This window comes from Musca autumnalis, unplaced genomic scaffold (genome assembly GCF_047663935.1).
Source record: "Musca autumnalis isolate F117 unplaced genomic scaffold, ASM4766393v1 scaffold_1, whole genome shotgun sequence".
Taxonomy (NCBI): Eukaryota; Metazoa; Arthropoda; class Insecta; order Diptera; family Muscidae; genus Musca; species Musca autumnalis.
Genome location: NW_027411644.1, coordinates 126,736,363 through 126,760,038, shown reverse-complemented (window position 1 = coordinate 126,760,038; position 23,676 = coordinate 126,736,363). Strand labels below are relative to the sequence as shown.

Here is a 23,676-nt window from a genome sequence, read left to right as displayed (position 1 = left end):
AATTTGAAAAACAATTAAAACAGTTGTTAGCATGAAACTACCTTTATTTTTGTACCATGTGTAGAATGTATCACATTATGTATAGAGTAATTTCGATGCCAATTAGAATTGAATTGAAAATCTTTTTATTTATTACTTGTAAATTTTTCTGAACATTTTGAAAAGACCCTAGTATTCACACGTTGCCATTGTCATTTAGTTCCCATGAAATTATGTTGTTATTGTAAAATTGTTAGTTGTTGTAATTCATGCAAACATCTTATATTATTACACCATGAATTTCTCATTGTGTTCTCACCTTACTCTTATGTTACACGCTAAAACTTTCATACGAAACTTTCCCATTATTTTGGCGTTCTTAGGTCGAGTTCCCCATTACAGTAATTTCATAAAATTACTTTTGTATGGAACTCGATCTATGAACGCCAAAATAATGGGAAAGTTTCGTATGAAAGTTTTAGCATGTAACATAAGAGTTAAAGGTAGAAACACTATGAAATACGCCGTTTTTCACGCTCAGTGAATTAGTTAGCATTTGAATTAGGTAGTACTTGGCCTTTAATCTTTTACATGAAACTGAGCGTGAAAGCGGCGTATTTCATTCTGTTCACACCTTAACCCAACCTTTACACATGCCAGTGACAGTTCGAAAAAACCAATACATACACAATATTTTACTACAACAATTACATTTTTTGAATTGTCGACTCCACTGGCACTAGATTTTTCATGCCAGCAAAATTTTGAGCTGGCTGCCAATGATATGTCGAAAATGAAAAAAGAGTTGCCGAGATTATTTTTTAATTCATGTACATTTTTGTTTCTTTTAAGAATGCAAAGATTTAATGCACATTTTCAAAAAGGTTATGAAACACAAATAATACATCTCGGTAGCTGCAATATATTGGTGGTAAATAAAATCATAATTTTGATGTTTTTCAAGAAAATATAGGTTGATAAATAATTTCCCCTCTGGGATTATACAATATTGAAAAGGCGGCAATACCAGATTCATTATGTTTATGACTGAAAACAATCTTTTTAAAACGAAATAAAATAAAAATAGTAAAATATGTTGTGAATTGTGTTTTAAATCTGAAATATAATGCAATTTTGTGTTATATGCGGCTTAAAATAATTTTGGAATTGAACTTGCGCTGGCATGTGTAAACACACCAGAAAACTGCATGCCAGTCGAACACTTTTTCGGCATTTTCGAGTATAATACATGTACTCAATTGGCACCAATTTACTGGCATGTGTAACGGAAGTGTAAAGGTGGAAACACAATGACTTTTGTTTCTTGCTTCACGCTCAATTTCAAGTAAATGAATAATGTTCAGGTACTACCTAATTCAAGTGCGATTTTGGATTTATTTATTTATTCCTTTACAGAAATTCAGGCTTGGATAAAAATGAATTTCTCATTGTGTTCTCACCTTAAAGGTGCGAAGCCTCAAGTTCTGTAAAAGAATAAAGAAATCCAGGACCTGGCCTTTATTCGTTTACATGAAATTGAGCGTGAAGCAAGCAACAAAAGTCATTGGCCCATTATTACATCCTTTCTGTAGTTAAATTTTGACCGGTATCGGACAGATAACACGTTTTTGTTCTTACATGTTTCCTTTAATAACACTGGTCAACACGACTTTTGTTTCAACCGAAGTTGTTGTTGTTTCTAAATGAAATCGGCGAGCTATTTTCAAATCTGGTCACGGTTTTTGTCCATCAGCTCTTGTTCTTGAGATATAGCTCAAAATCGGTTTTTAAGAGTTTTACCCAGAATTTCGTTATTTTCGGATACAAACAAATATTTTTTGCGGGTTTTTCGACACTAATGTAGTAAGAAGATGTTGTTCGCTCGATACAAAACCTTTTTGGAAAAATTATGGCGAATATTTATCAAAAAATATAGAAAACATACGATGAATCTTGTAAAAATTGCATATTTTGAGTACTTTAAGCTGTAATTACGTCATCGGGGGAAGTCATAGAAGCTTCATATGGCATTCCGGATATGCTCAGGGTGTTTGCTATATAGTCCTGTATTCAAATATTTAATATGAAGTTCATAGCGCCCACGATTCGCCCATAACCTAAAAATCGTATTGCTGCTGATGGTCCCTGTTTATACAGGGAAAGTTGATGGGAAAGAAAATTGAGTTTATGGGCGAGGGAGTAGAGAGGAATAAGAGGGGGTACACACACCTCTGTACTGGCAAATTCTGTTTTATTTCGTTTTTCTTCGTATACAACCTGAAGTTGGCTGCAGATTTGTTTTTGCATTTTCTTTCATTTTATTTTCTCTGTCGAGAAACAAACAACAGCGGAGACAATTGAAAAAAAAAAAACATTTGGAGGAAGAACTATTTTTTTAAGCAAAAACAATTCGAAATAAATGGAAATATCAAAATTAAAATGCAATTCAAGAGTTCCTTTAATAATTGAGGCGTTCAGAGCACACTTCGACTAACTCCATAAAACAAAAAGTTGAGAAAAGCAATGATGAAATGTATATTGTTTTTTAAAATTCCCCTGATAATATGGATTCAAATATATAATGTATAATGCATAATAGCAGGTATAGCTTTCATCTAACGGTATATAAAATAAAATAAAAACAATAGTCAACAAACAATCGTTAGTAATGTTGTGGTAATGGTGGAGTTAATCGAAGTGTGCACTGAAAAAAAGTAATAAAGTTAGGTTTTAAATTTTTTTTTTACGAAAAACTTAGTTTTATACACATATATTACAGGTTTCACATAAAAATTAATGTTGCTAGTTCGGTTATAAAACAATATTTGTAATTAATTCATGTTAGCTTTATGTTAGCGTCATTCTTCATGGCTAGGTTTACGACGTTTTCGACGTATGTAATATACGTCAAAAATGTATGTTATATACGTCATAATTTTCTAAAGGCCATCTATGGTTTCAACAAAAGCCGAAAGAATATTGCATGTGCACGTTGCGAGCAGAGCTACATTTGAATGTGGAGTTAATCGAAGTGTGCACTGAAAAAAATTGCATATTATTCAGTGGTCAATAAAAACTTGTTATTTAAAGGTGCTCATCTTTATTATTCAGGAAAGATATTATAATCATAAATAGATATGGCGATATCAAAGGCTTTGACACTAAAATCTCAAATTTTTCAAAAAGTGGAGTTAGTCGAAGTGTGCACTGAGCGGCTCAATTAATTGTTTATCACACACGTCCATTTTTACTTTTCATTACAATTTTGCCTTGGCTTTGTTTTTGAACGGCGCAATGAGAAAATTAGTGTGAAGAAGAATAAGAAAAATTATAAAATTGACACAATCATGATTTCCGTGTCTAAACAACAAGGAAATTTTAAAAGAAATTGAGAAGAAAAATTTTCTTTCCAGTTTGAATGTCTAAACACGGTCATGTGGTTGTTGTTTTGTTCTTGAGAAATTGAGTAGTTGACACTTCATATTGTTACGAATAGTTGTGTTCCAGAACCTGCAAAATAGTACTATATTGCACTATTTTTCAAATTTTTACTACAAAAGTGTTCCAGTACCCCTAAAAGTAGCAAAAATTTTACCCAAATTTAAGAGAGTAAGCACAAAAATGGCTTTCTCTTCTGCTATTTTCTACTACACAAATTTTGTGTAGTAGAAAGTAGCAATGTTGTTTGACGTTTATTTGATAGAAAAGAAAAAATACATACGTCATACAATTGTGAAAACAAAAAATTAACAAAGATTTGTTTTGAATTTAAAAGAAATGGATAAAGATTTATTTCTACACATTCTGGATGATTCCAGTAGTGAAGATGAATTCGTGTTTGAGGAATCAGAGGACGAGGAGCTACTCGAGAATTTAGTACTGTCGGTAAAAGGTAAGTTGATGAAATATAAGGAACAGGTCCTCCATGAGGTCCTGAGTAAAACGAGATACATTGTCTTCCACAAGGCCATACTTGCAGAGAAATGTGCCTTCCAAGTTCCGTAAGTATGGGTAAAATTTACCTCTTAAAAATAAAAGTTTATGTGGACTGCCGGCCTTTGGATGGAATTTTAAGACCTTCACCTATGGATAGGATCCAACAGCGGCTAATGCAAGTGAGAGAGTATTAGTCAGCTGCGCCGACAGTGAAATACCCTCAGCCAAATTTCTAAGGAAGTATGGACTTGCTCACACAAAAACATGGGTATTTACGGAGCTTTAAATGGCCATATCTCGGGAAGTATGGACTTGAGCAAGACAAAATGTATCTCGTTTTACTCAGGACATCAGGGAGGACCTGTGGTATATATATTAATTTAATGCGGGACCGGGCATGAACTCGGCATATGCCAAATATAGCGTGACTTTTGTAATTTTAATAATCTTAGGAAGACGAAACTCAATTATCAACTATAGCACGTCTGTTATCACGAAATACACGGAGGAAGAATTTAAAATGCACTTTCGCATATCCCGAACCATGTTTAACACACTATGTTCTATGTTTGCGGATAGCGAATATTACAAGAACCTTCGTGCTGACAAAAGGATGTCCAGTGAGGACCATCTGGCAATCTTTCTTTGGTTCGCTGGACACGAAGCCAGCTGTTTCAGGGATATTTCAGATCGGTTCAACGTAACCATATCAACTGTAAGTCGGACGATAACGCGAGTTACAAACTTTTTGAGCCGCCTCAGTCCGCAAGTTATAAAATGGCCCACCGATGAAGAAAAAGCTGCATCTAGCCAGTTTTTCAAAGCAAGATGTGGATTTGCAGGCGCCATTGGTAAGATGATTACAAATAGTTTATCGTGTTATTAATAAATATGGAACAAAAATACCTACTTATTCGGAACCCGGGCCATAAAAACTATAAAGTAATATATTTTAAAATGTGTATGTTGTAACGCTGGTATGGATGATTATTCATACGACGCCAATATTTACGGTCCACGTCGATTGTTCCGCAGATCATTAGCAGATATTTTCTTTCGAAGACATGCCTAATGGTAGTGGTATTAACAAGGGTATGTCTTACATATCGTGTGTGTATTTTGGATGAAGCCGGTCCTATGGTAGACGGTCTGGAGGATATATATTCTATGGGTGTTTTCGAGGACAATTAAGGGCTAAATTCATATGGTCCGTTGAGTGGAGCGCCAAAACCAACAACCACATGAAAAAAGTGAAGTGATACCACCTTTTCTTACACTGTTTGTTTGTGATTGTTGTAGCGCGCCAATCAACGGACTGTATGAATTTGGGCCTTTAGTGCTTTCTTGAAGCAAGTGACCAAGAGTAGAGCTAATATCGTCTAAATTTTGAGGGGTTTCTTTGCAACCATTTTCTGTGTAGCTAAATTTAGACGAATCTTGGTTGTAACCAGGAAATATATGAATCGATATTAGTTTATCTAGTCCGGTCAAAATAGACATGCGTATAAGGGGGAAATAGCAAAAATTCCCACAAAGCTGAATTTTGGTGGAGAGCTAGGGTTGGCCATTAGAAGCAACGTCCTAAAAGTCCCCATCGATCCCATGTGTGCAAAACAAGTTATTCAGGGTCAAAGGTCATTTTTGGAAGCATTATTCAGTTTTTTTAATTTTTCTCAAAAACGGTAAGACTTAGCAAAAGCCGGCTAAAATAAAAGTTGTAGATTTAATAATTGTCTACAAGATTGGTCTTTATGATTTTTAATAAAGACTTACCATTTTCGAGATATCGCGATCTAAAGGTCAAATAAAAAATTAGCCGCGTAAGTACATTATGAGGCGAACCGGTTAAATTAATGACACTATGTGTTAGATACTTTCATAAGCTTTCAAACGATATCCACTTTGCAGTAATCGATTCAGTAGAACCGGGTCTAACCCGGTTTTTAAATTTGGCCTTTCGGGTCGAATAACCGGCGAACCGGATCCGCAACCGTTGAAAATTATACATTTCCGTAATCAGCGCAACAAACCCTACCTTCTGACAAAACGTGAAAAAAATCGGAGAGTTTTCGTTGGGGTCGTTCCCGTTGGACTTACAATTACACATGTGGGTTAAATGGGCTATTTTTGCATACAATTTTTTTTCCGATTTTGTTTTCGATTTTGTATTATTTTTTTTTTAAATATAGCTATAATTTCGCTCTTCAAGAAAATATATATTTTTTGGGGGACAGAACCGGTTACTTCGCTTATTTTAGCCGGTTCGTATGAATATGTGCACATTTCCCTTATAAGTGCATAAAAATCATGTGTTTTTTAGAACAGCTATATCTCAAGAATGGTTCCTTCTAGGGAAAAAATTATAAAGATCAAACTTGTAGATAATTTTTCTCTCTACACTTTAGTTACTTTTTGATTAGAACAACCATTTTCAAAAAATAAATCCGAAAACCTTAAAAACATTAAAATTTTACCTTTGACCCCGAATAACTTTTTTTGCACACATGGGATCGATGGGGACTTTTAGGACGTTGCTTCTAATGGCCAACCCTAGCTCTCCACCAAAATTCAGCCCTGTGGGAATTTTTGCTATTTCAATGTCTATTTTGACCGGACTATATCCGATTAAGTGAACTTCAATGTATTATATTAACGATTAACATGATGAATATGGTTTCGTTTTGCTTGATCTGAAGACAAACTAATATTTTAAATATGAATATTTGGTATGGAAAATATTGTAGTATCAGTTTAAAATACTACTGATACTGTCAATAACAATATCTTTTTTCATACGAGGGGACTATCAGAATATACAGGCTGTGTTTTGCAATGTAATAGCAGTATTAACGCTAACGATACGACCTAATATTTGCCTTATCAAAATAATGGTTTTAGAAGCCAAGTATGTTTATACGAAATCCGTTTCAGAAAATTTGGTGTCGATTTAGCCTTGTCTGTCTGTCTGGACCTGCTGATTGGGTCCAAATTGTGTACAACTTAATATTTTCACCAAACATAGTTTAATTTCGAAGATGGGTCACGTCGGTCCACACCTTTCGGTACCTCCACTACAAAATTTGGAACATGTATAGTTTAACAGCTCCTCTCGGATCATATTAACATTTTCTACAACAGGTTGTCCTTGCAGCCCCTGTTACGACGGTGCAGTTTTTCCGGAGACAAGCCCATACTTCCACAGTTAATAGCCCAAAAACTCCAATAAACCCTGCCGGCATCAATTAAACTGGCTAGTGAGAAAGATAACTCTCGAAGGGAGTAACCGATTTAGTTTTGCACATCGTATTATTTGTTAGAGACCACAATGGGCCCAAGGGCAGGTTTCTGAGGCAAAAAGTCTATTTTTGAAGTCATATATTTGTATAAAATAGTAACGGGATTAGATTCTTAACACTTTGAGCCACTTAGAAACAAAATCATTTCAACCTGGAAACGCTTCGTGGTCACATACCGGGCTGTCAAAGATATTGCATCTTACATTGTAAAATTTTATAAAAATTGATCAAACGAAGAACAAATTTGTTTCGCTCGACAATTAAAAACCGCTGATTTAATTAACAGTTTTTTTAATGGATAACACGTGTAAAGGTATATAAATTAATATTCTGATTAAGAATTAAAAGAAGTTAGATTTGGTAAGGAATATTTGATGTAGACTTGTGGTGTATTTTTTGTGTAGTTTGTATTGTAGTTGATATGGTTTTTGGAATAGAACTCTCGGTATTGCGACGTATTGTCGAAACTATATATATATGTGATAGAAGGTAATAGTGAGTACTATATGTGTAGAAAATTTCATGTCCGTATGGATCCGAAAACTTATAGATAAATACTTGCAGATAGCGTGGCACTTAAAAATTTCGATATTTTTAATTATTGGTCTAGGCTGGGAGTGGGACTTGTTCATATGACACAATCCGTCAAATTTTATAGTAATTTTTATCGAGTTGTACCAATCATTGAAATCTTTTATCTTCAAGCTCTCTAAATTTAGTAACTGGGACTATAAACACCTACTAAATTTAAAATTCTTAACCTGTAATTATAAAACTTTAAAAAATCGGACACGATCGCGGTATTCTACTTCAAAAACATCCATTAATGATAGATATCAGAATTACTTTTGTATTGAGTTCCAATACTTCTAATAATCTCAGAGATTTCGCGTTTGGCTATCACCCATTATGGGGTGGTCCCCCGTCCCCTAAATTCGTTCTAAAAACTCCTTTCCAATATATTTTCTAACTTAACGAATCTACAAATGAAATTTTAGCCAAATCCGTCCACGCATTTCCGAGAAGTTCTATTTCGAATATTATGGCAGACCTGAAGATTTTTTTTGTATATATAGATATGTATATCTGAACCGATGAGAACTATATTTTCCAGACGTGATTCTAAATTGAACAGAACTTACCAAATCAAATTTTAAAGCGATCGGATGCAAATTGTGACATTTGCGCGGCTTAAATATAAAATCGGATGAAACATATATGTAAAAACTATATCTATATCTGAACCGATTCCCACCAAAATTTGCAGATGTGTTTTTCTGCTCTTTAAAAATATTGGAACGAAATTTGAATGGTCCAGCTGCTTCCAGTGACTTGTTGCCTCAAAAACCTGTCATTGGGCCCAATGTGGAGACTTAGGATTAGGTCCGAATATGGACTACATTGGACCACTACCTCGGATACCTCCACAATGTTTTGAATGAGTGCAGTTTAATGACTCGTCTCGGATCCTTTTGAAATTTTTTGCAACAGTTATCCTTGGGGCCCTTGAAACGACGGTATATTTTTTCGAGGTCAAATCCATACTTCCTGATAAGTTGGTCCAAAAGTTCAAAACCCCTCTAATACTACGTTTACATTTACGAAATCCACTCGATATCAACTGTCAATTCCATAGCTCAAACGTCAAATGAAATCTCATCTGGATTTCATTTGACGTTTAACCTTTGGATTTGACAGTTGAAATCGAGTGGATTTCGTAAATGTAAACCAAGCATAAAGACGTCAAAAATATTGTGTTTACTTTGTCTCTTACCGTTTTTGAGAAAAACCAAAAAAAAAAAATGTGTTAGGGCTACAAGAAATTACCTTTGACCCCAATATTTATACCCTACACCACTATGGTATGGTATTATTGGTTTTGGCCAAAAGGTTTGTAACGCATCGAAATAATGGTCGTAGAATGTCTCGAAGAGCTGAGTCGATCTGGCTATGTGTGTCCGTCCGTCCCTCTGTCCATCTAAACCTTGTAATCACGCTACAGGTCGCAATTTTGATCGGATCGTCACGAAATATTGGATATTGATGGGTGTCCCGGAGGGGAAGAAGCCTATTGATTTTGGTGATGGTTGGATAATATTTAGGGGTCGGAAAGGGCAAAAAACGTAGGTGGATAAAAAGACAACGTTTTTTTCCAAAGCGAATATCTCAGCCTCTGTATGGGTTATACAAAAAGACAATTAAAGTAGAAAATATAACCTTTCTAATGATGTAAAGTTGGTGCTCGTAGGTGATCAAACGGCGAAGATATCGCAATAGTCGGTAATGCATCCAATTCTTCCATTCTACAGGTCGAAATTTTGATCGGATGGTCACAAAATGTTGGTTGCTTATGGGGGTCCCAGAGAGAAAGAGGCATATTTTTTTATTAAAAACCAAAATATGTTTGGTGGTAGTCGGATTATGTTCCCTAAAATAAATGTTTACCAGTGAAAAGCTCATGCACAGGGGTAGTGGTGTAGGGTATCACATGGTCGGCCCCGTCCCGACTATAGCCTTTGCTCACTTGTTTTTTTTTTTTTGAGTTTATAATCAGTATCGGCTTTAAACAGTCATCATAATATTGCCACTAGACTAATTCAAATTTGAAAGTTGTAGACATACATATGCCTATTTGTTATTTAGATTATAGAAAATGACGGCCTCCACTCGATTTAGATTATAGTTCCTAGATGGTAATTTGAGGAAGAAAAGCAACAAAATTGACATCAACTTCAAATCGTCACCTAAGAAGTTATATGCATGATATTGACCCATATCTTTCTATGTTCCTTTTTATGTATGTTTACTGTGTACTTTTTAATACTAAATAGGTTGTATTGATGGATCCCATATCATTATTGATCCCCCAAAGAACGGAAGAAACGATTACGTAGATCGTAAAGGGCATTTTCTATAAAACTGCAAGGTGTGTGTAATGAAAAGCGCCAATTTATAGATATATTTGTTGGATACCCGGGGTCAGCACATGATAGTTGGGTTTACCAAAACTCTCCTCTTTCCCATAATATAGCCAATAAATGTGGTGGTAAGATCTTGCGGTGTGTTATATGTATCTCCCACGCATTAATATTTTTTCATAGATAACTATATGCTTGGGGACTCAGCATATACTTGCAATAAGTACCTGGTAACACCGTACAGGGATAACGGTCACTTGTCGCATTCAAAAAAACAATTTAATGTAAAACTTAGTTCTGGAAGAGTTAAGATAGAACATGCATTTGGAATACTAAAGCAAAGATTTAGGCAATTATATTACTGCAAGCTGCGCGGGATGGAAAAGTTATGCCATTTTGTGAGAGCTTGTTGTGTTTTACACAACATCGCAAGCGAGGACGACTTCGAATTTACCGAGATCGAAATCGAACCTGAAGACGAAAGTGAATGTCAATACGACACTGTGGCAAATAACGCACGTCGAGATGTATTATGCCAAGAAATGCAAGAAAACATGTAAAAAGGTCTGTTTTCTTCTTTCATAATTTCATTATCTAACTATAGACGTTATCTAAATAGCATAGTTACAGATTTAATATATTTTCCAAAAACATAGGTTAGGTTAGGTTAGGTTAAAGGACGCGCAGCTGTCGTGTTGGACAGCCACTCCACTCGGAGACCTTATGGTCCATTGTGTTCATCCTAAAGTAAGGGTAGGAGAAAAGAAAAGAAATAATAGCATATCGAGTTTAGAAATAGGAAAAAGGAATAATTAAGTAAGTTATAGGATAGTTGAGAATGATTATGAAATTATTTGTAAGGAGAGAGAGAGCGAGTAAGGAGGTTAGCAGTATTAAAATGTTGTAATTTGCTCGTTTTGAAGCCACTTCAGACCCTTGGCGAGAAGAAGCAGTGTTGTCGGCTCGGCTTGGCAGAGTGTTGTCAGGGATGATAATGTGTGTTCACCCATTGTTTGAACTCTCCTAATCCTGAGCATTGGACAACGGCATAATAAGTGCTCAATCGTCTCTGTTTCTTCTTCGTCTTCGCATAATCTGCAATAGTCCGTGGGGTCATCTCTATCCCATTTGCAGGTCATTGATCTTATCCTGCAGTGTCCCGTGATAACTCCAATCATTAGTTTTAGATCGGGTTTTCTCATAGAGAGTAGGGAAGTGGTCTTCCTTTTAGAGAGGTTGGGCCAGATTGCCTTTGATACCTTGCAGCCAGGTTCGTTATTCCAGATCTGACCAGCCTTCTCCCTGTATGTTTGTTCTAGGAGCCGCATGAAGTGACACAGGGGTGGCCTGATTGAGTTATCGATTTCGATGTCGCTTGACTCAGATCCGCGACGTGCCAGTTCATCCGCCTTTTCATTTCCCTCGATGTCGCAATGCCCCGGGACCCAGCACAAGGTAACGATTGATCGTAGGGCCTCCAAAGCTTTCCTGCAGTGCAAGACCGCAGCAGATTTGATTGAATGGGATCTAAGTGATTTTAGGGCCGCTTGGCTATCCACATAGATAGTCACCGGTCCGGCTATATCCCCTTCCATGTTTTTAATCAATTCTGCTGCTTTCGTGACCGCAAAGATTTCGGCTTGGAAGACGCTACAATTTTCGCTTAGCTTGTACGAGATCCGTAAGTTGAGGGTATCGCTGTAGACGCCCGCTCCTGTTCCCTTTTCCATCTTGGATCCGTCGGTATAAATCTCTATACCGGGTAGAGGTAGGGAGTTGTGGGTCCAGGCTTCTCTGTCAGGTATCCGAACTTCAATGTCGTCGAAGTGTAATTGTGGTGATATATAGTCACTGATTACCTCCAAACCCACCGATAGTCCAGATTGTCGTAAGATAGCAGCATGGCCGTAGTCGAAGTTACGCCATGAATTTAGCTCCTTGAGTCGGAGAGCACTCTTTGCTGCCAACTCCTGTACTACGAGATTCATCGGATGAAGATCCAGTAATACATTGAGAGCAGCCTGTGGAGTGCTTTTCATGGCACCGGTAATTAGAAGAGATGCCGCTCTTTGAACGACATTAATCTTGCGGAGAAGGGATGTCTTACTCAAAGCATTCCACCATACCAATGAACCATATGTTAGAATGGGGCGAACTATGGCCGTAAAAATCCAGTGTATGACCTGTGGTTTCAAACCCCAACTCTTACCAATAGAGTTCTTGCAAGAATAAAGGGCTATAAGTCCTCTCTTGGCACGTTCCTCGACATTCCTTTTCCACGTTAGTTGGTGGTCCAGGATAATGCCAAGGTACTTGGCCTCTAGGGAGAGCTTTAGGGCCACTCCATCCAGCGTTGGTAGGGGGAATGGTTTGACTTTTCTCTTGTTCGTAAATAGAACCAGCTCTGTCTTAGATGGGTTCACCCCAAGTCCATTGTTGTGTGCCCATCTTGATAGTTTGTCCAGAGCTCCTTTCATGAGTTCCGATAGCGTTTGTGGGAACTTCCCGGTGATCATTATGACCACGTCATCAGCATAAGCTACAGTCTTTATACGTAGTTGGTCAAATTCCTTAAGTATTTCGTTAATCACCAGGAGCCACAGCAGTGGTGATAATACACCTCCTTGTGGTGTGCCCCTGGTGACAGACTTCCGAATGGAGGTCTCACCGATATTTGAATTGATTATCCTGCCGCTAAGCATTCCATCGATCCAATTGATCAGTGTAGTGGAAACACCTAAGTTCAAGAGTGAATTGTGGATGGATTCGAGTTTGACGTTATTAAAGGCGCCTTCTATATCTAGAAACGCTGTTAACGTATAGTTTGAGCCCATCATATTCCTCTCGATTAAACCAACGACTTCATTAAGTGCAGTCTCCACCGATCTGCCTTTGATGTAGGCGTGTTGGGCAGGACTAATAACACTGTTTCCAAGTTTGGACCTTATTCCTAGGTCAAGCAATCTTTCTAATGTTTTCAATAGAAAGGAAGATAGGCTGATTGGTCTGTAGTCTTTGGGAAGCGTGTGACTTGACTTCCCCGCTTTGGGGATGTATGTCACCGTGACCTCCCTCCACAGAACCGGTGTGAACGATAGACGTAGACAGGCCCTATAAATATGATCCAGGTGTGGTATCAACACCTCCAATGCATTTTGTAGCATAGCAGGGAAGATACTATCTGGACCAGGTGATTTAAAGGGCTTAAAAGTGTTTATCGCCCAAGCTATCTTTGTGTGACTTATGATCTCCTCGATGACACTCACTTCCCCTGTGGCTTGGTTACACATTGGTGGATCGGCTGAGCGATCTGGTGCATCCATGCAGTTGGGAAAGTGGGTTTTGGCCAGGAGATCCAGAGTTTCTAGACCGGAGTTAGTCCATGTGCCATCATCCCGCTTGATACTGCCGATGGATTTAGGGTCCTTCGACAGTACTCTACGAAACCTGGCTACATCCTTTACTCCCTCTATAGACTCGCTAAAGCAGACCCAAGATCTGCGTTTAGCCTTCTTTATTTCGCTGTTGTACTTATTGAAAGATAACTTGTAGTTCTCCCAATCTGTGGACAACTTCGTTTTGTTGGCTTTATTGTAGAGCCTTCTGCTAATCTTCCTGAGATTAGCCAGATCTTTCGACCACCAGACCGGTTGACATCTTCTGCTTGGGTAAGTGAGTGGGCAGGCGGTCTCATAGCTGTCCACCAAAACCTCTGTCACGTGATTCACTGCACTATTAACCTCTGTGGCTGTTTGGGGGTATCGTGACACTCCCAGCTTGGAGCTTACTAGTTCATTGAATTTGTTCCAGTCGGTTTTCCGTGGATTTCTAAATGGTGGCTGTCGAATGCCATTAACAGAGACTTGGAAGAATATCTTCCGATGATCCGAAAAGGAGCATTCTTCCGATACCCTCCAGTCACTGATAATAGATTCGTCTTTATTAGTGAGGGTTATGTCTATAACCTCCCCCCTGATTCTATTTTGAAAAGTGTATTCATTTCCCCTGTTGCATATTCTGAGATTATATTTTAAGATAAAATCGAATACGGACTCACCTCTGGCATTTGTGTCTCTGCTGCCCCAGTGGAAATGGTGAGCATTGGCATCACATCCTAGGATGATGAGGCAAGTGCTACCCATCTCTTTGACAAGCTTCTCCACGTCATTACCCGGTGGGTCAGGGCTCTCGAATGGCATGTAAATGGACGAGAATATGGTGGCTCCATGGGAGCTGCATTCCATCCTTACAGCCGTAATATCACCTCCGCTGAAATTAGAGAGGAATATTAGTTTAAGACTCTTCTTAGCAACTACACAGGTTCTAACCTTGTCCCCGTTGGATGTGGCGAAGGTGGTGTAGCTGCTATCGTTTAACCCAGCAACCTTATTCTTGTATAAGTAAGGCTCCTGGATTAAGACGATGTCAACTTCAGACTTCTTGAGGGCTAGAAGAAGTTCAGCAGCAGCCGCTTTGCAGTGATGCAGATTAATCTGCATTATGCGAAGCGGCTGCTGCCTCCGTTCCTCCACTACTTTCGTCCTAGTCGGAATCTGATCCATCCTAGACCAAAATGTAGTTTGCCCTCACGAGTCCTTAAGTATTCTTGCCCCTGAGTGTCTATTGACACCCTGATGGCAACACCTCCATTTTCCGGATTGTGGCTGACCAGATTCCATGTGCTGGTCCGGAGATTGGGGTTTTGTCTGCCGAGTATGGTCAGTATGCGCGCGGGATCCACAGGTGGAGGTGGCACCCAAGCTGACAACACTCTTCTGAAAGGGACCTCGTTGACCCCAACGACTGCCAATTGACATCCCTCCCAGAGTTCGCCAAGACCCTCTATCGTGGAAGTGAGGAAATCCAGAGATTCCCTATTTTCACAACAGATGACCCTAACGCCTCTGTATGGAGCGGCACTGCCAAATTGGGTGTGTTTAGGAGGTTCCCCTTCTCCTGCGAACACGATGTCACGCAGACGAGTTTCGATAAGTAGCCATCGATCCTCTCTGATTACCCAATCAGGGTCAGATTTATCGATGACCGCTGCTCGCAACTCATCCGGCACCATCGGTCTGCTTGTTCTCTTTCCCCTGCTGTTGGTCTTGAGATGGGAACTGGAAGATTCCTTGTGGCCCAAGTTAGCTTGTGAGGCTGAACTGGCTGCGGCATCTTTCCTGTTCCCAGTCTTAGGGCAACCGGCTGGGGAGGTATGAATAATGGGTTGTTGACCTGAAGTGGGCCTCTTTGCACTGGGGAGTGGCTCCTCCATTGACCTGTCTCTCTTCACCGCGATTTTTGGTGGAGATGGATTGGGCTTGGTAGGTGCTCCCCCAGGTGCGGAGACCGGTGTTCGGTCGGACTTCCCAGATTTTGAACTCTTATGATGCGTCCCCTTCGGCTTGGCTGCCTTCTTCTTTGAGGTTTGTCCTGTCTGTGTGACGGGACATCCCTTTGAAGAGAGCTTTGAGGTCGAAGGAGGCGAATCATTTGATGGTTTACGGATCATGTCAACATCGCTCCCAGTTTGGCCCTTGGGGGCTGTGGGAGTCGATGTAGGCATTGACCTAACCTCTTCGTTTGCCGTAATAAGAGAGAGCTTGCTGATATCAGGTTTTCCCTTGGGTAAGTGAGGGTGAGATCTTTCGATCTTTTTCACTACCTTGAGATTAATCCTGATCAGCTTGCATTCTCTCAGCGTTATAGATGAGGGTTCCCTGTCAATGAACTTCCTGAGGAAGTGCATTGCTCTGTGGTACGCCTTCCTCTTTTTGGCCCATTTACTAGCAGAGCTATCTGAGGTGGTGGGAGCTTTCCCGGCCGGTATTTTGGTCGGAGCTCCTTCCTCAACAGCAGCCAGTCCTTTTGAGCCAGCAACATCGGCTGCGGCCGATGGTTGGGTAGCTGGTGCATCGGTTGGTCCAGAGTTCATACAGGTGGCTGCTTCCACTGAGGTCGAGGCCGACTCATCGTTGACTACAGTCGCTGGAATGACTGTGGTGTTCATTTCGTCATCCGATGAGCCGTCCTCGGCCCCAGTAGAATAGCCACCCTGACTGAGACGCAGGGCCAACGTCTGCTCCAGTATCTCCAGGAGTTTCCGGCTTTGTTCAGCCAAACTGTCAGTGACAGCTCCCAGAGTGGGTACCTTCGGTCCGTCCCCTCCCGACACTACCGTCCCGTCAACCGTTGACTGGGTTGCCCCAGACTTGGTAATAGATTTTGAAGAATTGTCCTTTGGCATTGCATTGTTGTCATCAATCGGATTAGTTTTGGTTGGTTTTTTGTTTAAATTTTTGCTCTCCATACGTCATAGATTTAGTGGGGGAAGTGAGGTCCACCATGGCATAGCCCTCCTGTACCATGGCAAGGACATGACAACTAAGCCATTACTGCGTTGAGATGCCCAGGTATCAACGAGGCTCCGTTCTAATACAGTTGGTACCCTAACTGCAAACCTTAGAACACCGATGGGCACGGTTTCGCCTGACACCCCGGCGTTAGGGGGTCTCTAATAAGTAGGAGACCGCTACTTGGATAACCTTTGGTCAGTCACAGTTCCCCAACTCAACACTTCCAGGGTGTTGAGTGTGGAAACTGTGACCTTAAGCCCCCGCATCGCGTCAAGATTGTTATCCCAAAAACATACCCTTATCTCGCCCCTACACACCAACAGTAAACTACATTTAGTATTTCAAGGTTCTACCCTCAGCCTTTTCGCATTTACAACCCAGTGGATTTCTTAAATCTCGTTATATGTAAACGTACTATATGACTGTTTTAATTAAAGCAGTCTGTAGTGGCTACCATTGCTTGAAAGTTCAATATCTAAAATATATACAAAAATATGTGTACGGAAATAGTTAAATTTGAGTTTATTTTAGTCTTTAATAAAAGGTTTTACAAAGTATTAAATCGAAAACACAATTTTAGGTATACGAATAAAAGACAACCAAGCTCGTATTTGGCTCGCTCTTTGCTATTTTACCAGAAATGACTTATAACTTTCCTCAAACGTTGGATGTGTTTTCGGCTTTAATCTTCATAGAAATGGTGGTCAGTCGAAATCAACATTTGATTTTAAAGAAAAAAAGTCCTATATTTTTTCATAAAAAGTAAACAATAAATTTTTAATTTTTAAAGTAATTCAAAGTGTAGATTTATATATTCTAAACAAAGCCATAAAAATGTAATGCGATCGTCTATTTTGAACTGGAGTGATCTACGATTTCCAAATATGAACACGAGTTTTAATTTTTTACTTCGCATACAAAACACAACTCAAAATAAACCCTTTCAACGCCCACATTTCAACCCCCCCACCCCACAACGGCGAACTCACAGTCCAATAATACATGGTTTAAATTTACGAAATCAAGTCGATTTCAACTGTTAATTCCATAGTGTATATGTCAAATTAAAACTCATCTGAAATCCACTTGATTTCGTTTCGCGTATACACTATGGAAGTGACAGTTGAAATCGACTCGATTTCGTAAATTTAAACCACGTGTAAGGCACCGATTTCATATGTAGATGTCGCCTTTAAATCTTACAACCCCCTTTTAATAGGCATATTATTAAACCACGAATTTTGTTGTACAGTTGAATAATAAAACCTTTTTCCATCAATCTGATTATATAAATTGCTTATTGTCACCATTCTTTAATTTCTATTCATTTTCTAGGTCTTCATTTAAATGTGCATATCTGGTCACATTGTGGGAAATTCACGGGCACAATACAATAAAAATTACGATGAACTGCCACTGATTATTTTAAATTCCATATACATACATATATAAATTTATTTCAATGCTAATTTTATTTTAAATTCAGTCTTTAATTCATATGTATGTACATATATAAAGTAATGTTTAGATAATTGTGTTTAGAAATCAGTTATTTTAATCAATGAAGAGTAAGGATTTTGGCATATCAACAGCTTTTGTTCAAAACAAAAGTTTAAACGAAGTAATTGTTGATATGCTAAAAGAATGCTAAAAATATTATATTACATAAATAGTATTAGTCTGTGGTACAAAAAATGTATATAGTATTACTCAATTGAATTATTCTTTAAAATAAATGAAAAAAGAAAAATTAAGTAGAGTTATTATTGTTGCAAAAGTGAGATGCCAGTTTTTCAAGCAACTCCAATTTTCTATCAGCTTTTTTTTCCTTGTCCTCCAAGTGTTTCAGCACCCCCAAATGAAAGTTCTTTTTTTCCTCCGCTATTTCCTGAAGCACCTGTAAAGCTTTTTGTTTCGATTTGCATTTTTCTATACCTGTAAATTAATAAAAGTAGTTACAATTTTTAATCCAAATAACTATAATTTTTTTAATTACATTTTTTCTCGCTGGACACTTTTTTTGGCTGGAAGGCGTATCTGAAAAATAATATGTAAAGCTTAATTACATTTATATTTTACACATTGTGCTAAAATCGGGATAAGAGGCTGTTTGTGTATGCCGGCCTATAATTTTGAAAAGCAAAAAAAGTGTACATACAGGACACACAAAAACGGCCTGATATAAATGATGAATTTTCAACTGTAGTATGCATTTCCTACCACTGTCATCCGAATTCTCGTTCATATTGACACTTATGCCTGCCTTCCCCTCAACATTCTCGTTATCCAGGACATATTCAGGGTTAATAGGTTTCTTTTCGTCGAAAAGATTATCTAGTTCCCTATTAAAAAAGTAAAGTACAACTCATGTCGCCAACCTAACAAATTAAATGTTCACCACAGCCCATGTCATAATGAAACAAAGTGCATTGAATGAAAATCAATAATATCACACACAGGTGGTGGTGTACGAAACTAATATTCTACAATCTTATAGAACTAAAACTTACATCTCAAACGGGCACGTCATTTTGTTTCGACCAGTTAGAGAGTTGTTTAACTTGGCTTTTTTATAACGCCTTTCCATTGTGCGGAATTTTGTCTGCACTTGGTCTGCAGAAAATATGTACCTATAATTGGAAAAGAAAATACACAGCTTAACCATTTCTCAATTAGAAAGATTTAACATTATATTTTTGGGATGTATCAAGGCTTGTCGCCCCTCTGCAGCCAATAATTTTAATTGTAATAACGAATTATTGAGATACGGTGTCCCTACATGCACGGAGGTTTCTATCCACACAAATACAAAGCGGAAGTTTTGAATTACCACTTCAGTAGGAAATTGTTGCTAACCCCTTTATAAGAACTTGAAACGAGCTTTCGGAGTACTTAACAAAACATGATCCTATATTAATAATTTCCCGATTTTGATTTATGTACCACTGAGACCCGCAATATCAAAAGACCGCATTTACAGTTCGAATATGTGACAAATACCTTGGAAGTACATAAAATTGGACTATGTAATAACAGTTTATATCCCTACCGAATACTTACTAGCAAATTTCGGTTGGATAATATGACTACAACTTTAAAATACTGCTGTGTCGTTCTATGGGGACAATGTCAAAACGTGAACCTATACCAATTATCGAAAGAAATGTTTCATACCTCTACCGAAGACCAAGTACCTAATTTTAGCCATATCTGTTGAATAATGAGGATTAAAAATATCGAAAATCGGGCAGTACCGTTCTATGCGGCTATATCAAAATGTGGACATATACCGGCAATGTTGGACTCCTAGCAAAGACAAAATACAAAATTCAATTCCGGTTGGATAATACCAAAAATCGGTGTTATATCAAAACGTGCACAGGTAATATAAAATTATCTTGTTTTAAAGAGGCGAACAAATATGAAACCTGGATGTAGGAAAGCTGCAATAACAAGAAGCACATTACTCCACTGAACTTAAATATTGCACACTCCATGTAAACGGCTGCCAAATCGGCACATTGGTACCAGACGCCCAAGCCACGATTCCACACAGGAGTCACGATGAAGACACTGTACCAGCCGAACTGTTCAAGCTTTTTACGATCATCTGATATTACAAATCTGGGCTTATCTTTCCTTTACCGACAGTATTCAGAAAATTATGAAAAATTCACCACAGATAGTGTTTTTTGTCCTGATTCCAAAGACGTATAATGCTCTCTGGGGAAATGTATACTTCCCGAGATATGGGCCTCGAAAAATCCACATGGGCCCCCACTTATTACGCCTGAAATTCAACGCGGAAAATTTTAAGAAATTATTGTAAATAGTGCTTTTCATACTGATTTCAACAGAATATAAAACTTGTTGGTGAAATACATACTTTCCGAGATATGGGCCTCGGCCGAAGGGAAAAAATTATAATTTAAAAGAAAATTTTGTACCATTCCCGAGATTTGCACCTGTCCATAGGAGAAAGTCTAAAATCCCGGCCGGCTATTTAGAGAAAATTTATAATTTAAAAGAAAATGTTGTCCCATTCCTGAGATTTGCACCTGCCCATTTATTTATCATATTTTTTCATAATTTTTTGTGTTGATTTACATGGGTAATAAGTGTGGGCCCATGTGGACCTCTCGGGAAGTATACATTTCCCCAACAAGTTTTATATGTCGTTGGAATCAGGGCAAAAATCAATATGTGCGGTAATTTTTTATATTTTTCTGCATACTGTCGGTAAAGGAAAGGAGTTCCTAAATCTGAGGAAGGATACGTATTTGACAAATATAACTTACCCATTCAGTTGCAAATTGTCCGCAATCAACTGCCAAAGTTTTTTTTTATTTTTTAAAAATGCGCTTTTGCCAGCCTTTGGCAACATTTCCTCCAAAAGGGATATCATTAGCTAGACTGCAGGTTCCAACCAGGTTTGTTTTCCCGATGTTGATGGGCTTAAACATTCTTCAAGATCCACCTCCTCATATTCAATTATATTTTCTGAAAATAATTACATGAAATAACAAAATAATATATGTATGTACATTTATATCCACTTACCATACAGATGATCCATTTTTGTATAATTTGCGGCACATTTGCTTTCACACGGTTTTTTTCCTTTTTTATTTAATTCAGTTAATGGCTTCTTATTTTTTCCTGTATCTATAATGTTGTGACAGTTTTTTGACATTTTTTGCTTGGGTACTACTATTTTCCTACTATTTTGCGTTCCCGTATTTTTCTGGCAAATGAGTATTTACAGAGCGATTCTGACAGTTCTCTCTTTTGCAACTTTTCCCATTCAAAAAGTACTGGAACGAAGCTGAATGTAACTGATAGATTTATGTTAAATTAGTTTAAGCTGTGTTCCTTTACTTACCTGAGGTTACTATTTTAACCACTTTTAACCTGCAAAGCGTTCCTTAACCCCGAAAAGTGGCAAAACTGGAAGCAATTTTTAAGAGAGTGAGAGGGGAGAGAGAGCGAAAATGGCTTTCTCTTCTACCACAGGCTACCAGCAAAATTTCTGCAGGTAGAAAATGGCAGAACTGATTTTTCGACTTTTGTTTGACGATTATTTCACAAAATGGACGAAAAACCCGAAGAAGAAGTCGAACACTGACAACACTAAATTAAAAACTGTGAAATAAAAGACGAAAATTGATTTTTTATGTTTTTTTCTGACATTGCTGCCGGATCTACAATTTTTCCGTTCCTTTACTTTTCTGGTAAAAATGTTCATGAGAGAGCAATTTTGAACAATTTTGACACTTTTCTCTTTTACCACTCTTACCATTAAAAAAGTAAAGGAACAAAGCTTTAATTTCCGTTAATTTAAAAAATTTGAATTGTATCGTAAAGTTTTATTACGCAGTTACTTTATTTAAGCAACAACAACTACCATGTAGAGTTATCTTCATCATTCTAGTTCTTTACATGTTACTATTGTGCCTTTGTTTATATTTGTTTTGCCATAATCATTCAATTGTCGCCTAGTTGCCATTTCTTGTATTTGTTGTACTTTCTTGTATAATAGTCCATTACGTCATGTCTGTCTTCTGTGTTTGTATCCCGTATATGTGTGTTGTTGTTGTTCGCTTGGTGCGAGTGTGCGTCTGTGTGTTTGTTGTTAGTTGGCTTCTCGAGGTTGCCAGACGCATGCTCTAGATACTTCCAAACGATAAATGTGGGCATATAAATATGAGATGACGGGCAAACAGTGTTATGAATTTTATCGAGAAGTGTAAACATCGACTAGTAAAGAAGTAAAGTAAAGCTGTGTACTTAGCTATAACAGTCGGTTCCAAATAAGTGTAATAAATTAAATAAAGCATTGTAGAAACGTAATCTAAAACGAGCCTGTTTTATTTGGTACAAATCGTATCGGGGAATAAAACAACGTCTACACGGAGATTAGTTAAACCTAATTCCGTAACAATTGGTGTCAGCAGTGAGATTACGATCATCCTACAATGAAGTTTAAAAATCTACGAGTGGAAGACTTGAAGAAGGGGCTAAGTAAGTTGGAGTTGTCTTCTACTGGCAACAAGGCCAAACTACAAAAACGCTTGTTGGAAGAGTTCGAGGGCGTGAAATGAACATCGACGCATATGAGTTCGACAGTAAGGAGGAAGTCGACTTATCGGCAAAGAGCGAATCCAGCGTTGAGCTTCCTTTCGTCGGTAGCTGCCAGTGGAGACGATTTGAAATCAGTGCTGGCTATGATGATGGTGGAAATTAGGAAAATAGAAGGAAGCTCCATGGAAATGTATAAGAAAATGAAAGAAAATTCCAGGAAGAGCGAAGAAACTTCCAGACTTGATGATGGAAATCAAGCCAGAAAATTGTAGAATGGTTAAAGAAAATGATGGAGAAATTAGATGCTAAAATGGAAGAAAATTCCCGCAAAATGTTGGAAGAGATGTCCAGAAAGAGTGAAGAAAATTCCAGAAAATTGGAGGAAACATTTGCCAAATTCGACGACAACTTAGAGGAAAAGTTAGAAGAGAACTCTGGAAAAATCGTTAAGGGCATGGAAGAGAAATTAGAACAATTAACGAGAAACTCGAGAACACCACGATGGTGATTGAAAAGAGAGTAGAAAACGTGGTGGTACAAATTAAAGAGTTGGATAAAAAGATTTTGTCTGTTGACGAGAAAATTCTGGCTCAAGATGAGAAGATTCTGGGCATAGAAAAGAAAATGTCGGAACTGGAAATCAAAGGTGGCCCTGCGAGAGCTATTCATAACACGTTAAAAATCAAGCCTCCTGTGTTCGACGGCTCACCCTCTTTCAATGTATTCAAATTACAGTTCGAGACCGTGGCTGCTAGAGATTCTTGGAACGGTGCTGCTGAGGTAATATAGACTATTCCAGCCGCTTCTAGAAACAGTTATGCAGATATAATGGCTGCTCTCGAACGTAAGTACGGTGGCGAACATAAGCAAAACATCTACTTAATGGAATTAAGGGGAAGAGTACAGAAGCCAAACGAGACCTTACAGGACTTCGCAACGGAGGTAGAACGTTTGATGCTAATGACGTATCCAGGAGAAAACCATCCTTTGTTGGACCGTATGAAAATCGATACATTTGTGAATGGTATACGAGACTCCGAGATCAAACGCGCAACGTATGCGTCACCAAAATCGTCATTTGCTGAAACGGTGTCGTACGCCCTTGCACAAGAG

At 38.2% G+C, this 23,676-nt stretch overlaps 1 protein-coding gene across 2 annotated transcripts; it reads left to right on the top strand.

Annotated features, from left to right (window-relative positions):
* The first annotated feature begins 3,594 nt into the window (after positions 1-3,594).
* Positions 3,595-18,232, top strand: LOC141406647 (uncharacterized). 2 transcript variants are annotated; one of them, XM_073992506.1, is made up of 3 exons: positions 3,619-3,871; positions 4,368-4,766; positions 17,818-18,232. In XM_073992506.1, exons 1-3 carry the CDS (start codon positions 3,757-3,759, stop codon positions 17,877-17,879), a joined length of 576 nt encoding a protein of 191 aa, XP_073848607.1. In that variant the 5' UTR covers positions 3,619-3,756; the 3' UTR covers positions 17,880-18,232. The 2 variants fall into 2 exon arrangements, with proteins under 2 accessions (XP_073848616.1, XP_073848607.1); XM_073992515.1 differs by lacking the exon at positions 4,368-4,766 and having other exon boundaries at positions 3,595-3,871.
* The last annotated feature ends 5,444 nt before the right edge of the window (positions 18,233-23,676 follow it).